The 16059-nt window shown below is 32.5% G+C and overlaps 4 protein-coding genes across 5 annotated transcripts; 1 reads left to right on the top strand and 3 right to left on the bottom strand.

Moving 5' to 3' along the window:
- Positions 1-508: 508 nt before the first annotated feature.
- Positions 509-1360, bottom strand: LOC107496943 (protein EARLY RESPONSIVE TO DEHYDRATION 15). Its single transcript, XM_016118263.3, has 2 exons — positions 1049-1360; positions 509-916 (listed from the first exon to the last, which is right to left on the bottom strand). Exons 1-2 carry the CDS (start codon positions 1294-1296, stop codon positions 760-762), a joined length of 405 nt encoding a protein of 134 aa, XP_015973749.1. The 5' UTR covers positions 1297-1360; the 3' UTR covers positions 509-759.
- Positions 1361-4023: 2663 nt separating this feature from the next.
- On the top strand, positions 4024-5767 carry LOC107496964 (arogenate dehydrogenase 1, chloroplastic). Its single transcript, XM_016118300.3, has 7 exons — positions 4024-4265; positions 4336-4507; positions 4587-4742; positions 4960-5042; positions 5133-5202; positions 5292-5366; positions 5488-5767. Exons 1-7 carry the CDS (start codon positions 4099-4101, stop codon positions 5575-5577), a joined length of 813 nt encoding a protein of 270 aa, XP_015973786.1. The 5' UTR covers positions 4024-4098; the 3' UTR covers positions 5578-5767.
- A 46-nt stretch (positions 5768-5813) lies between these two features.
- On the bottom strand, positions 5814-10357 carry LOC107496963 (uncharacterized). Of its 2 annotated transcripts, none has more exons than XM_052252095.1 (9): positions 10159-10357; positions 9430-9630; positions 8987-9054; positions 8483-8536; positions 7733-8011; positions 7568-7630; positions 7061-7129; positions 6909-6954; positions 5814-6173 (listed from the first exon to the last, which is right to left on the bottom strand). In XM_052252095.1, exons 2-9 carry the CDS (start codon positions 9623-9625, stop codon positions 6112-6114), a joined length of 837 nt encoding a protein of 278 aa, XP_052108055.1. In that variant the 5' UTR covers positions 9626-9630; positions 10159-10357; the 3' UTR covers positions 5814-6111. The 2 variants fall into 2 exon arrangements, with proteins under 2 accessions (XP_052108055.1, XP_015973785.1); XM_016118299.3 differs by having other exon boundaries at positions 7745-8011; positions 10159-10354.
- Positions 10358-11173: 816 nt separating this feature from the next.
- Positions 11174-14093, bottom strand: LOC107496928 (uncharacterized). Its single transcript, XM_016118252.3, has 2 exons — positions 13173-14093; positions 11174-12066 (listed from the first exon to the last, which is right to left on the bottom strand). The coding sequence occupies exons 1-2, from the start codon at positions 14078-14080 to the stop codon at positions 11427-11429; spliced, it is 1548 nt and encodes a 515-aa protein (XP_015973738.1). The 5' UTR covers positions 14081-14093; the 3' UTR covers positions 11174-11426.
- Between the last annotated feature and the right edge of the window lie 1966 nt (positions 14094-16059).

Here is a 16059-nt window from a genome sequence, read left to right on the forward strand (position 1 = left end):
TGTGAATAAAAGTCAAATTTTTTTCAGCTCATCGTGACAGATGGAGTGACCTGTTTCACCACAATTGTTACCCACAATTGACATTGAAAACGACTTTGATATTTTGGGTTTGCATTAGGTTCAAGTAGTAGTGTTATTGTAAAGAGTGTAAAATCCTCAGGCTTTGAAGCCTAGTTAGCAGTTCTCTCATTTACCTACACAAATTAACTTCTGCATATACCAGATTCTGCATAATCATTAGAATAGAAGCAATTCAATTGTAACAAATTCAGTACTAAAATGAACGAATTACTTGCCTACTTTCTAATAACTATTATTGATGTTAGATTTTAGAGGCAATTAAGTTCCATTGCCATCTTATTATGCTAGTTTGTTATCTTTGTCAAAACCAGTTATTGCTTCACAATTGCAGCTTCTTTTGCTTCCTTATGAACTGTTTAAGGCTTTTTAAACTTTTAGAGACAATTTTGAAGGATGAGTTGTGCTGAGAGAACAAAGAGGAATCCGATTAGATGTCAAATTCAGTTATTATTACTTTTTTCCTTTTTTTCTTTTTCTTTACATGAAACAAAGGCGAAGAACAACAGCATGTTCAGAAATGATAAATAAAAAACATACCTAGGAAATGGGGAAATCTTGACACAAAGGCTCTAGAAGCCACAACATCATTATCATCTACAACCCTACTCTTATATATGTACAAAGATGGTAGTAGATCACAAACTGAGTGAAACACTCTCTCCCTTAAATCTTATCTCTCTACCTAGGTTGGTGAATTGCCCTTGGACTCACCCTATTGTTCTTCACAATCTTGGGTGCCTTCTCTGCATACCTTGGAACTTCAACAAATTTTGCATCTTTCTGCCATTCATCAAAATTAATCACCCCCATAACATTTGCCCCATAAAAATTAAATCTTTTCACACCCCAATTACATTATATCACAAGATTCACTTGTTCACACAGAGATAAACATGAAAAATTTACATTTACATGCTAGAACTCGAGATCTAAGAAAACAGTAACGAGAAGATAATGAAATCATAGCTTACTGTCAACAAGTTGATGAAGCTCACGAAAGATAGCATCTTCATCAAAATCAAAGTCGAAAGCTTCGTTCTGAGGATCCTGAAAGCGCTCACGGAGCCAATAGTCGCGGAACCAGGGTGAAGAGTGAACAAGTTCCCACCATTGGTCAGAGAAATCCTCGACCGTACGGTAAGCAAGAGGAACAAACATGGGAGCGTTGGGATTCAAAGTGGAAGAAGAGGATCTTGAAGCAGACATCACTTCCATTGTTGAGTGAAGAGGATAAGGATGAAAGTTTTGATCTTTGTTCTTTGATGCTTATCCACAAGGACTTAAGGGGATGCTATATATAGGGACTAAATGGTCCAAAAGGGATATGGGTCACGTGACATTAGGCACGTGACATGTATTATCCCTTACAAAAATGAAAAATTGTTTTACCAATTTACCCTTTCAAGTTTCAATCAAGAAAAATAAAAGGCGTGTTGGGACATGGGTGAATGAGGGAAGATAAAAGTAGTAATGAAGTAAATTATAATTTTTAATTATAAAAATTAAAGTTAATATTTATAACAAAAAATGATATATTTCACTAATTTAATATACAGTTAAAAATTTAAATAAAAATAAATTTTTGGGACATATATTAATATACTTTTTTTCTATAATTAAAGAGTAATTTAAATTGTATTTTTTTATCTATTATATATATAAAACGAAATTTAAATTATCAATATTTATTTAAACGAACAAATAAATTGGCCACTCAACCAATCAAATTAGTTATTTAAAGTGTAACTTTGATAGCAGAATAATTGACCGTGTGATATGACTGAGGGTTACGTGTAGCCAAAGGGGAAAAGATATTGGGATTGGAGAAAGTAACGACTAATGAGGCAGCCACTGTTTTTGGACTCACACACACACTATGGGCCCTTTTGGCAACCGTTGTGGTCTGCCAAACCATGCGCGCTTATCTTCGCTCCATCATCCATAATGCACACTATGTTACACGTCATTTCTTGTCTCATTCTTTTTTATTCACACCTTTGTCGGTGATTAAACTATAAATAAATAAATAAATTATATATTTGGCCTAGTTTTTACTTATATTAATATTACTCCAAATTAAATATCTCTAACTTTTGGAAGCCTTCCACCTAAAGTTAAGCTGACTGTGTGTCCCCATGCAGATTCTTTGCATTTCGGTTTCAATTTTTACTATGCTTTACAAATAAATCTTGTTAAATGTATATAATAAAATATATATTAAAAATAAATTAGTTAATTTTAATAGATAATTAGTATTTTTATTAATAAATTCCAGACTTTTATACAAATATAGTAATTGTGTATAAGATAAGATAATTGAGAAAGCCTAAAACCATAATCATTAAAAAAATATATTGGCATGCTCTTCCAAAATGTTACTGTGCAAAGTCATTATGAGGGGTAAATCATCCATGTTAGATCTCTGTCGTTTCTTAGATGCAATGCAAACGGAGTTACTATACAACAAATGCACCAAAAAATTCATCTTTTCTTTTGATTAAGTATTAAGAATTGGATTTGAACAAATTCAAACAATATGATACAGTTTCAGGTTATAGAATTGGCTATTTATTTTACCATCCGTCTCTGGAGTTTTGCCCTAATTATATGCAACAAAAAAAATCGTGGATTGATCTATGGAAGTTGAACTTGCCTCACAAAATTAAGCTATTTATCTGGAAAGCTCTCCATGGCCGGCTCCCGGTGCTTGCTCAGATTCATCACCGCATCCCATCTATATCACCAATATGCCCCTGCTGTCATGAAGCCACCGAAACAGTCACTCATTGTTTGATCGATTGCTCTAGAATTAAAGATGTATGGTCTCAGAGTTATCTTCGTGACTATCTTCCCCCTCAGAGTCCTAACGACTTTTGGACATAGTGAATTGCATCAACAGAGATGCTTAACCTATTGAAGAATGATGACCGTAATCCTCAATTGCTTGCCATCATTTGCTGGAACTGCTAAAAAGCTCGCAATCAGTTGATTTTTGAAGGTTCTACTTCAATGCCGTCTGCCATTCTAGCAAGCTCTGTCAAGTTGCTCCGTGAAATCCAAAGAACTCCCAATTTAGGTCGTCATCTCCATGAGGCAAGCTCTTAGTTGCATTCAATTTGATTTATCATTCTTTCTTCTTTAAGATTTTTTCGTTTTTCGACCTTGCACCGTTGGATGAGTGTAGTGTTTTTGGGAAATCCCCACCTTTCATTATGCTGTCCTGCTTTTGGACATCTTTGTATTTCATTTTTCAATAATTAATGAAATATAACCTACTATCTTTGGAAAAAAAAGTATTAAGAATTATATGTACTTTTCATATAACTTAAATATATATTTTATATTTATTATATATTATATAGGACTAGTTAACTAGTGATATCTTTTTGTATATATAGGATAATCGTAAATACTTTTTTTTGTATATATAGTTAATTTATAATTTGATACAAATAATTTAAAATAACGCGAACAACAATAAATTTATAAAAATTTGAAACTATGATAAAAATAATAAAAAAAATATATTTTTGATAATGATGAACGACTTTTATAATTAAAAAATAACTTGTATATTTAATTCTAATTTTTATAAGAATATAAAGATAACTATTTAAAAGATACAACCCAAAAAAGAATCAATTTCTAATTTTTTATTTTTTTTTTAAAAATCCGTCATTAACAAAAAGAATAGGAAAAAAAATACCAAACATAACACCACCAAATTTTTACAATATACATCTAAGATCAAGTTACTTTTGTTATTTTTTTTAATTTTTCGAAATTATAATAAGGACATATCACTCTGTCATGAAGGCAAAACTGAAGTGCTAAAAGGCAAGCCTCGAGTGTTAGAGAAGGAAATAGAAAAAACAAAAGTACAGTGTATCCTAGACGTATAACAAATTGACACGTGTTAAGTTGCCTGGTCCCCTAACACCTTCAGCATAATCTTAACCTTAGCCATCACAAACTGGATTTGGTTGTGCAGAGTGCACTCCCATCTTCCAATCAAACATGTCTTCATCATCATCATCATCATCTCTGAAAATTGGCATCATTGGGTTCGGCACCTTTGGCCAGTTTCTGGCAAAGACTATGATCAAACAAGGCCACACTCTTACAGCTACTTCAAGAACTGATTACTCCCAACACTCCCTCCAACTTGGCATCCAATTCTTCAGGTAAGGAACAACGACTTCCACTCTTCTCAATGAAGTTTCATTGATTGATTCATGTTAAGGAAACTTGCAGGGATGTGAATGAATTCCTTGAGGCTGATAATGATGTCATACTCCTATGCACATCCATTATTTCTTTATCTGGGGTTCTTGATTCTATGCCAATTTCTTCTCTGAAGCGATCATCAACACTCTTTGTTGATGTTCTTTCAGTCAAAGAGCACCCAAGAGAACTTCTTCTGCGGGTAAATACATGCATTGGTTCTTAGTTAAGTTGGATAATTTGGACCATTGGTTTTTTTATTCCTCTAGTATTGTTGATAGAAATTGCCAGAGGAATCAGACATTCTCTGCACTCATCCCATGTTTGGCCCAGAAAGTGGTAAGAATGGGTGGAAGGATCTCACTTTCATGTACGATAAAGTTCGAATTCGAGATGAAGTTATCTGCTCTAATTTCCTCAACATTTTTGCAACCGAGGTAGTCAATGCTCTTAATTAACTTTGACAATTTTGATCTGAAAGTGCTGTGAGACTTTACTAAGAATAATTTTTTCTGGAGTCAAGAAATGAAGAAACGAAACAACTATCTATGTCGAGTTAGTTTCGAACAAAATAATCTTCAGATCCTGCACAAGAACATGACACAAGTATAGGGTGATGTAATAATCCATGTGAAATTGTTATTTGTTGAACAGGGTTGCAGGATGCTACAAATGACATGTGAAGAACATGATAAACTTGCTGCTAAGAGCCAATTTATCACACACACTATAGGAAGGTATGCAGATTTCTATACATTTAATTTTATCATTAAAGATATGCTCACTAGATATAACTTTAGGATTTCTTTGTTTTTTTTTTTTACCAGGACATTGGCAGAAATGGATGCTAAATTCACACCTATTGATACAAAGGGCTTTCAGACACTTGTTCAATTGGTACACTTCTAATTATACACTTTCCAAACCTAGTCATGAAACAATCTTATATAATAAATTGACACTTGACAATGACAACTTAATTGCAGAAGGACAGCACCATGAGAGATAGTTTTGATCTGTATAGTGGATTATTCTTGCATAACAGATTTGCTAGACAAGAGGTATGGATCTCAAAACTTTTCAAGTAAGCTGTATTAGAGAGGAAAGAAATAATTAATAATCATTCATTCTATCAAGCAATAAACCACATAAATAAACTCATCCATCATGCCAATTATGCAGCTGGAAAACCTAGAACATGCCCTACACAAAGTGAAAGAGATGCTGGTTCAAAGGATGAGTGATGTGCTGGGTACAGAGAAGACTGCATAATTCTATAGTGAATTTTATGTAGGTATAATAATCTCTTTATACCAAGGGTGTAAAATAATGATTTTCCCCATTGATTAGTGGGGCTCATTAAGATTTCATAATCCCTTAACTTTTATGGGTATTCATTTCTTGGACACTAAAATGCCTTCTTAGTGGTGGAGGTCAATCAATTTCATTTATAATATAATTTGTTCACAATCATCCCGCTGTATTAAGAACTATATATGGACACAGTAGATGTGATCAGTAGGTTATTTTATGTGCTCTGATATCATTCAGCAAAAAGAAAATGTTTGCACATTGTTGCAATGCTGGTTCAAATATCTCTAAGCAAGCTAAGCACTATAGAACTAGAAGTTGCCTTGTAATATCTATTTTTTCTGCAACTCATGCAAATTCTTATAAAGGACTCCTTGCCAATATAGCGGTACCATTCATTATTTCTTGACTTATTTGCGGCCGAAAAGAAAGAATAACCAGACTACAAATGAATTCGTCATATCAGCTGCTCAAGAAATGATGCCACATGACTCATCACTTGATATTCTGGAATGAAGGCAAGACAGCCATAAGAGGATCTCCATAACCAACAGCCTCTGTAAATCATAAACAGAAAAACAATAAGAATTCACAGTTATGAATATCAAACTGCACCTTAGTCTTGGTGGTTGTAAGTTGCAAGTTGCAACTAGGCACTAGGCAGGATGCAGGAAATCATGAATAACAATCAAAAGGACATTGGAGAGGTAGATCATAAGCATTAAGTTAGTCAATAACCCATGAAATTCGTACCCCCAGCAGTAGACTTTTATGGTAATTTACTAATTTATAATGAACCATGTTAATCTTGATTATCTCATAGCTTATATCATTTAAAAAGTACAAGCGAAAGAACAGGCACATAGTTTGTAAAGTGTGTTTAGTTTCACTAATGTCTTCGATGTAGAAGAATTCAAGATCTTCATGGATATGATGTGACTTTGTCAGTTAACACGTGGAAAGATTTTAGGCTAGTACCAACCATAAATTCTTCAATATCTTAAATAGTCATTTTTAAAGTTAGGCTAGTACCAACCATATCCATCCAAGTTACTAGAATATCTTACAAAGGTGGGAAAAGGCTGAGTACTAAGTATCCCATAAGATGGTAGAATTCAGTGTAGAAAAACAAGTTTAGGACCCTTTTTCTCCAGTCTTGATCTATGGATTTTGTCATCTTTACTTACTCGAAGGAAACTTAAAGTGTCTTTATTTCAACTCTAGCTGAATCGCATTTCTACTACTACTATCTCAGAAGTCATATATTATAACTTAATTCCAGTGGACACTACCTCCATCCTGAAAGAGTAGCTTGAACACCTCTCCAGACACGTCTGACTGCAACATTTAAATTTAACCCCAAAAAAAGATAAAAAAAAAAAAAGGTCAGTAGGAAGTAGACATTTCAGAATTATTCACGATTAAAGAGGCTAAGAAAAATCACCTTAACAGGAAGTGAAGTGCCAAACTGATCCAGATACCCTATTACTTGGCCTTCTTTGATGTAATCACCCTGTATATTTCAAAATTAAAAGGCAAAACAGAAGGAAAAGAGAAGATATTGCAGAAATGATAGTGCTGAATCAGGAACATGGTGATGAAAGTGATTTGTAATCGGTCAAATGAACTTTAGACCCACAAAAATCATGACTATGCAACTATATGATAGCATATATATAATTAACTTAGTAGAAAATATAACTCAATTATATTTGTATTCCCAGGATAAATATATCATTTATATCTTTCATTCATAAGTTTGTACGGAAAGAAAGGCCAATTTGTTAGAACATACTACAAATTTTCCAAATTATGGATCAACTTAGAGAGCCTAAGATACATTTCATTGATGTAGTTTCCACAAACAAAATCATCAGTCATAAACTCATAATTGGTTGATCACTTAGAAACAGAATGGTGGAGGGTGGAGAAAGCAGCATGCTAAATGTACCTCTTTGCAGATAGGAGGCTGCTTCTTCCCTTTCACTGTCCTACCTCTTCGGAATGAACCAACCTGACAAAAGAGACAGAAAAATGAAAATAAAAATCCACTCTAAAACTCTATAAGGCTTAAGTAGACAAAATAAACCAGTAAAAGCAGAGTTCAGCGGAAAACAGTTAAAGATACCGTCGGGGATGACACAAGGACATAAGTATTGGGACCAGAAGCATCCAGTGCTGCTAACTTTGATGACTTCACGGTGGCATCATTCAGAAATGGATTGGTCTTCGCTGGAGATGATTTTGGTGGTTGTGGTGATGGTGCTGGTGTAGCAGGTGCTGATTCCACCATAGGTTTACTCGGAACATGTGGTGCTGTAGTTGGTGAAATGTTGGATAAAGGAGCTTTGACTACTCCAATGTTGCGTTTCATATGCATCTCAAACTCTCCAACCTATCAAAATAAAAGTCGACTAAGGTCATAAACAAACCGATACAGAACTCTCTTCCATGTAAAGGGAAAATGCGTTATATATTCAGATAGGATTTTAGTCTCAAAAAACATCACTACCTCACGTCTGAAAAAAAAAATTGTGCTGAAATGGACAAAAGCTCCATTATCCAATAATTTGCCAAATGATATGTTGAGTAAATCAAATTTATTGCATTCATCAAAAAGCTTCATCACACGCAGCATATTAGAGGACTATATTCATATGGCCAACATCATTTTTGACATGCTGCATTATATTATATATTTCAATAGAAAATCCCAAATAATTTCATACCAAACAATTAGACACAGTAAAAGGGAAAGCAGAAAACCATAGCTATAGCCTAGGATACAGTCTGACATTCATTTCATTTATACTGAAAGTGATTTCAAATTTTACAAGAGCAGAAAACAAGAGACGAGAAAGGTCACCTTTACTTTCAATTCAGCAATCTGAGTCTCATCACATACCTCTGTGACCAAAGCCTGATCATAACCAAATGAGACATATTCCATGTCAGGGAAGGAAGAGTTACAAAGATAATGATAGATTGTGAATACAATCATTGTCAAACCTAAGCTCTGTCGTATGTCCAAAAGACATCTCATGCAACATATAACTTTGTATCATAGGATAATGAAGAAAAAAATGTTGATGCCCAATGATGTTTGTGGTTCAGATTCCAGAGTACTTCTAGGGGATTTTCAGAGGTTTAGAACCATACTGGGACATGGCTATTTCATAAACACAATTCCGTAGATTGGACAAAAGTCATCAATCGCAAGGAAAAAGTATCTTATCCTATGTCCTGCTAAAAGCTTACATAAAGCTTTTTTATTTGTGGCCACATTATTGCTGATTACCATCAAGCATATAATTATCAAGAATCAGAGAAATGAAATGTCAAGAAAATTAAAGGATGGATGGCTGTAGACCTCAAATCCATAAGGAAAACTTGCAGCTTGTGAAGGATTTTTCTCCATAGGAAAGCTTTGCAAAGAAGCTGCATCGTCATAGCATGATTATCAGGCCTTTAAAAGAAAGAATGTCAAGAAGCAAACTACTTTAACTGCCAACTTTTTCAGAGTATAAAAGAGTTATAACATGTAACTTCCAAGAACTAATTCTCGGTTAGAACATTAACCTTCAGCAGTAACATACCGTACTTTGCATTGATATATTTGTGAACTTTCAATTTCAATAACGATAGTAATGGAACAATTCCTTCATCTATTTTTTTTTTTCAATACAAATATAAAACTGTAGAACTTATAGAATTGATAAAATAACTTCTATAAAAGTTTGAAATCTTCAACCAACAGCCATGAAGAACAAAGACAAGTACATGATTCGTTTACATACAAAAAAAATAACCCACCATCAGACTTGGAGAGGCTGACGGGTTCAGCTGTTTTCTGACATGATACTTGTGTTCGCTTCCACTTGGCGGATCGAGAATCCATGTGCTTCTCACCCATGGTTAAGCTCTGAATCAAAAGCCTACTTTCAGAGCTCCTTCCAGCATTGTGGATGGTAAAACCAGAATTCTGAAGTGAGGGCTGAATATGGGACATGGTGCCTATGGGAGCCAAAGTTAAAATATAATGATTAAAGTATCTAATTGCAATTCTTTCCATTCCGATCATTACGTACGCATTGATAGTAAGAAATAGATGTATGCATACATAATATGGAAACAACAACACCTAAAGTGATGGTAACTTAACAAACAAACATAAAAGGTTAAATTCGCAAAATTATACATTGTAATCAGCCAAATCTAAAGCAATGTACCACTAAAGAAAGCTAAACCAATTACAAAACTAATTAACTCTGAAATGAAAAAAACATTACTACTATATTAATCCAACAGATCCTGAGTCCAGAACTTAATCCAAAATCAATAATACATTAAGTTCATACACGATTTGATTTCGATCAAGTATATATTAACAATTTTCACTTTGTTTTTCCCTAAAAAAAATCAAAGATGAAATGCTATAACAGCGAGATTAAAGATCACAAAGAAAACAGAAGCGCAGCTGGCAAAAAAAGAATCAAAATATGAAACACATTCAGAGAGAGAGAAGAGTGTGAAAATTAATACCGAATGTGAGAGAGAATGGAGCGAAGGAATTGAGATTTTGCAGAAAAATGCAGCGAGCGATGAAATGGTTATGAGTGTTAATAACGATTTAAACGTCTTTCTTTCTAATTGCCGTGGGCTTCGATATCTTCGCCTTCTCTCATCCCATTCTCCGTTACACTTCGCACTCCCTCCATTTTTCTTGTTGTTGTTGCTAACGTGCGCCCTCTTACGTGGACTTGCCCCCATGGTGCATGCATGCTCCTCTTAATTTATTTCTTTTCTTGGTGAAACTCAAATATGTTTATAAGTTAAATTAATGATTAATCATGGACATAAAATAATATGCAGACTCATATTCAATTATTTTTGTTTAAGTTGGATGGTTGAAATTTATTAAATAATAATTTAATTAAATATATTAAATTATTTAACGATTTCTTATAATTACATGTAAATTTTTACAAAAAAAATTATTGGTGACTTAAATGTATTTTTATGTGAAAAGTTAATACTATTAAATAATTTTATACATTTAACTAAACAATTTAATATAACATATATTTATGATTTAATTATCATTTTTATACAAAGACATTTTTGAATTATTTTGTATATCTCAAAACTTTAACATGTTCTCAATTACTTTGGTAGAATAAAAATATTAGTTTGTACTTTAATATCAATAGAATATAAAGATGTTTTTATAATTTATAGAAAAATAAGATAAATTAAGATTTAATTATTATTTTATAAAAAAATTAAAATAAATATGTTCGTATTTTTGATGTCATATCGTGTTTTGTATCTATGTCAATACCAATAATTAATGTTCATATATTAAAAGTAAGAAAATTTGTTTATTTCAAATTTTGATTTTATCTTTTATCCGCATGCATGCTGTTGCAAGGGTACACAAAACTCTCTCTAGTTTAAAAATAATATTCATTAGTAAAACAAGAATAACAAGATTCACACATGTGAATCATACACAAGTGAGGAAAATTAACCAAATGTACAAATTATATCACACCATTATTTAATTTAGATTTAATTTTTCTCTTAGCATTACACCACATCTAACAGTTAACGGTGATTATGGAGACAGATAGCAGCGGTTACCAACTCGTTGAAAGATAAGGTATGACAAAATTTTTAGTAGCAGTTAATAGTAACCGCTGAAATAATCACTGTCAAATATCATTTAGCAGCAATTTTTATAAATCGCCCCTAAATGTTCGTCGTTATCTGCCGCTTTTTTTGTAGCGTAGTAATATAATAAGCTAAAGCTAAGGAATGTTAACATGAAGTATCTCCCTAAACTCCAACCTCCTAGTTTCATCATAGAATGTCTTATACTTGTTAGGCCAATATGTCACCCAAATCCAACCCCTAATCTCCCACTCCATTGTTTTGCCCTTAGCACCTTTATCAACTTTCCAACACACACTTTCTCCATACTCATCCCCAGCAAAAATAACCCCTCCTTGCCTAGTAAAAGGTCTATAAGCACTAGAGTATCTATCTTTAAACCATGACTTTGGATTCACCAATGCAATCTTTGAAGGCTTTGATGAGAACACTTCCCTACCATCAACACTATCATGGAGGATCCAATTCAAATTCGCGCTATAGCCGTACACGGATTGCTCGAATTTCCAAGGCTTTAGGCTCACGGTCGACGACTCGCCGGCCGAAAAAGTGAGCCCTACTTGGGGATTTGGTGGCTGGAATGAGGCTTCTATGCCTCTTTCCATGCCAATCTCTATTGATGGATTTTCTGAGGACTTGCCAACCGATAAACTCAATACTTGGTGTTGGACCATGGGAGTTAGTTGTAACAATATTCTTGATGGGAAATATTTCTCAGATGCTCCTGCTCCTCTTTCTCTCAAAAGGCTATCATCTACTAGTTTCAATACATCACACCTATTGCAAAATAACAATTAAAAAGCAGTTTAATAAAATATACTAAACTATTTAATTATTTTTAACTATCATTTTCATACAAAATATTTTTATACAAGTAATGAACATATTTAAATTAAGAGTCATGCTATGTACAAAATTAGCCACAAGTAATACAAATACACATTGAAAATAAATTAAACTACACATATATTTATACACAAATACAGGCTGATTTTAATGTTCAAATAAAAAAATTTGTTAAATTTATAATACAATACAATTACAAAAATCAAAATCCAAAAGCTTCAAAATTACTTCAACATACACCGTCTATTATTTGAAATTTAATTTTGATATACTATAAAAAAGTTACATATATATCTAATTATTTAGTGTTATATCGATAAAATTAACTACTTTGATATATAAATTTTATAAAATCATTAAAATATTTAGAAAAAGTTCTTTCAATCTTTTTAGAAAAGATTGTACAAAATATAGCTATTATATATATGTATATAAAATAAAGTAGAAGTGAGTTTGTGTATATATATTTTGATGGTTATTTTTAACTAATTATTCCATAAATAGAGGGTGAAATATTCTTTATAACTTGTCTAATTGTGATTGAAGAAGTTCAAACTCTTCTAAAATGAAAAAGATTGGTAAAGTGATAAAGTAATATTCTAATCACACTTGAATTAAGATAGTGTGGCTCACAAATAATAAATATTATAAATTTAAAAAAAAATTAAAATATTATATATCATTTTATCAATCTCCTCACTTCAGAGAATTTTTTTATCATGATTAATGCTAATTATCTCTCTAATCTTAATTTTCAAAAGTAAATCACAAAATTATGATAAAATGTATTATGCTTTAGTGATTTAGTTTTCAAAATTAACGTTAAAGGGATTGTTAGAATTAATAATCATGATAACACATTTAAATTCTTTCCATTATAATTAGACAATTCATAAAGAATACTTAACCTCCTATAAAATAAGAGGATTGGCTAGAATTTACTTGATTTGTAAATATACCAAATCTCTAAAAGTGGAATTAATAAAGAAATGTGTAACGATAATTGATGGTATATATGTATGATATTGATGGGTTACCTTATGTTGTCAATGTTGACGATGATGTCAATCCACCTTTCTCTGTTCAAGACTCTGTGATTGAACTGAAGAACACCTTCAAGTTGATGATACTTAAGAGAGAATTGAAGCCTCTCATCAGCTGCTAAATAATGATGGTGATTTGAATGCACAACATCCATGCTTATAACAGGGCAATACAATTGAACTTTCCATAACCCAAGAGTTGAGAATGAATAAGAGTACAAAGGAGATGGTGTTCTCATCATGCTATGTTGATGATGATGGTTAAGATGTGGTAGTTCATGTTGTTGAATCTCCACAATCCAATTAGTTATTGCAAGGTTTATAGAACGCATCCATTGTTCTTCTAGATTGTTCCCCAACATCTTCATCAACAACTTGGATGCTTGTCTTGATTGACAACCTTGTAAGTTGTTCTTCAAAGTAGTAAGACATGTGGATCTAATATCCAAAGGTGCTTCATATATGCAAACTAGGAACAACAAGGTGAGGAATGCAAGGTTGAAGATTTCTTCAAAGTTTGGAATATTATTTGGATTTGAATATGGGAATTTTATGTAGGAGGTGTTGGTGTTTTTGTTGGGGCCATAGTGAAGGATATCTTCAATGAAATTAACAAGGAGATTGGAAATGGTTTCTTCACTATCTATGAGCCTCATGGTTTTTGGATTTGGTTTGAAGGGTTTTGAGGTCCATAGAGAGATGGGGATGCTAAAATCAGCTACAATTGCAAAGATTACTTTATTTGGGGTTTGGTGATTTTTGGCTATGGTGAGAGAGAGAGAAGGTTGTGATGATTTTGATGAAGAACATATGGTTAGTGACATGGAAATTGTTCTCCATTCTGAGATTGGTGGAAGCTTTTGAATCCAGCAATAAACATCAGGGAATTTGCAATAAGCCATTTGCTTTGCTACCAATAACTTAGTCAATAGTTTAGTTCGGATAATTTTTGTCTCCATGCCTACTATATATAGAGTTTAATTTTGAGCACTAATACAGTACACAGTTAGATAAAGATGTCAAAAATGTCTTTTTTTTAAAGATATTTTTTAAAAATTAAAATTTAACACATATAATCAATTAAACTGTATTTTTTAATTAAAATTAGACCGAATAACTCAATTTAACCAAAAAATTAATAAATTTAATTTTTATATATATATATGGTCGCGTCTCTGGTGGCCACGCTTTTGGTGGCTACAAATGACTACATGTTGACTGTGCAATGAGATAATGACACGTGCATTGTGATTGAGTATCATTAGCGTTTGATTAAATATAAAGCGCGGTAACTTGTGTGTCTTTTACTGTAAGGATTTTGTTGGAAAATCATGATTATTAGGGACATAATTGTCAATCGAGTGAATCAGTTGGGGGATGGATAGTGTTCCGACGGCTGGCCATGGTGACATCGCGGGAACTTCGCCTTCATCGTGCATCTCGGTGTCCCTTTTCTCTGCCGCTGCTACATCGATGATGATGACAACCACATCAAAGAGGACAGGTTGTGATAAAGATCGGCGTGAACACAGCAGAACGTCCAGATTCTTCTGCCGATCTATCAAAAATAGGGGTTGGTTGAACAGATTCACGTCGTATTAGATTGATGGTGTTGAGCGTTGAGAATTGGATGGTGTGTAGTAACAACGAACTGGTGATTACCGTTCAGTAGAGGAGGAAAAAGAAGGCAGAAGACGTGGCACCACTATGACAAACCAAGGCGGCGTCGCCGGAAAAAAGTTGCAGCGGTGAGGGCCGCACAAAGTTGGACGGAATTGTTCGAGGAGAAGGAGTTGCAATAGCCACAATAGATTAGAGAAAAGGTGGTTACAAATGACGAGATCATAGGTGGCTGGACTGCCGAACAGGGCGGCGCAACAAGAAAGGATTTCCACTGTGAAAGCCAACGCCTACTCTCTCTCTCTTACGCTCTCTCTCTATCTATCTTTCTCTCTCTAGATATTTTTAATTTATTGTTTACACTTAATTACTTACTGCATTATTAGCACAGTTACTGTCTTTCAAGTCTGCAGTCAATTTTGCTAGTCAATCTACTACGTGTCAGAAAGATATAGGTTAAACTAAGATAGTCACGCTAGTCACCGATTGTTATTAGCCACCACAGACAACACCTATATATATATATATATATAAATATATAATAAGAGTATTTTAGTCATTTTCTATAATAAGAATATTGTAGTCATTTTTTATAAAAAATAATATTAATTTAGAACGATTCAAGATTTGATTCACCATTTTTTTGTTTAATTAATTTATCTGGCTTAATTTTGACAAAAATAACATGATTTAATCGATTATATATGTTAAATTTTAATTATTAAAAAACATCTTTAAAAAAAGATGTTTTAGACGTCTTTAGTGGAGTGACTCCCTAATATAAAAGATAATAATTTTTAATGATGTGACATTACGTAATTAGATGTACGTATAAAATTATATTTATTGCCAGTGCATCAAAATAAAATTTCTGTATATATGCATAAAAGTTTTTTTCCCATGCACGAATACTAAAATTATATATAAAAAAATTACGTGTTGATAAAATTATTAATTAAAAAGAATTAACAGATAGACCTAAAAAAATTAAAAAATAATAATTTGAAGGACAACTAAAATTTTAATTTGACAATATTTTTAAGTAACGATAAAATTAAAATATTTTTTTATAGTTTTGTAATACTTTTTACTTTTATTTTTAAATTAAAAATATTTTTAAATATAAACAATATTAATTTAATTTAGTAAGTGTTACTAAAATTATATAATTATTGTAACTATCATTACAGTCACTATAACATGCACCTATTTAAAAAGTTGGTATTTGTCTACAAAACTAATAAAATTGTTATACAAATAT

This window comes from Arachis duranensis, chromosome 7 (assembly GCF_000817695.3).
Source record: "Arachis duranensis cultivar V14167 chromosome 7, aradu.V14167.gnm2.J7QH, whole genome shotgun sequence".
Classification (NCBI taxonomy): domain Eukaryota; kingdom Viridiplantae; phylum Streptophyta; class Magnoliopsida; order Fabales; family Fabaceae; genus Arachis; species Arachis duranensis.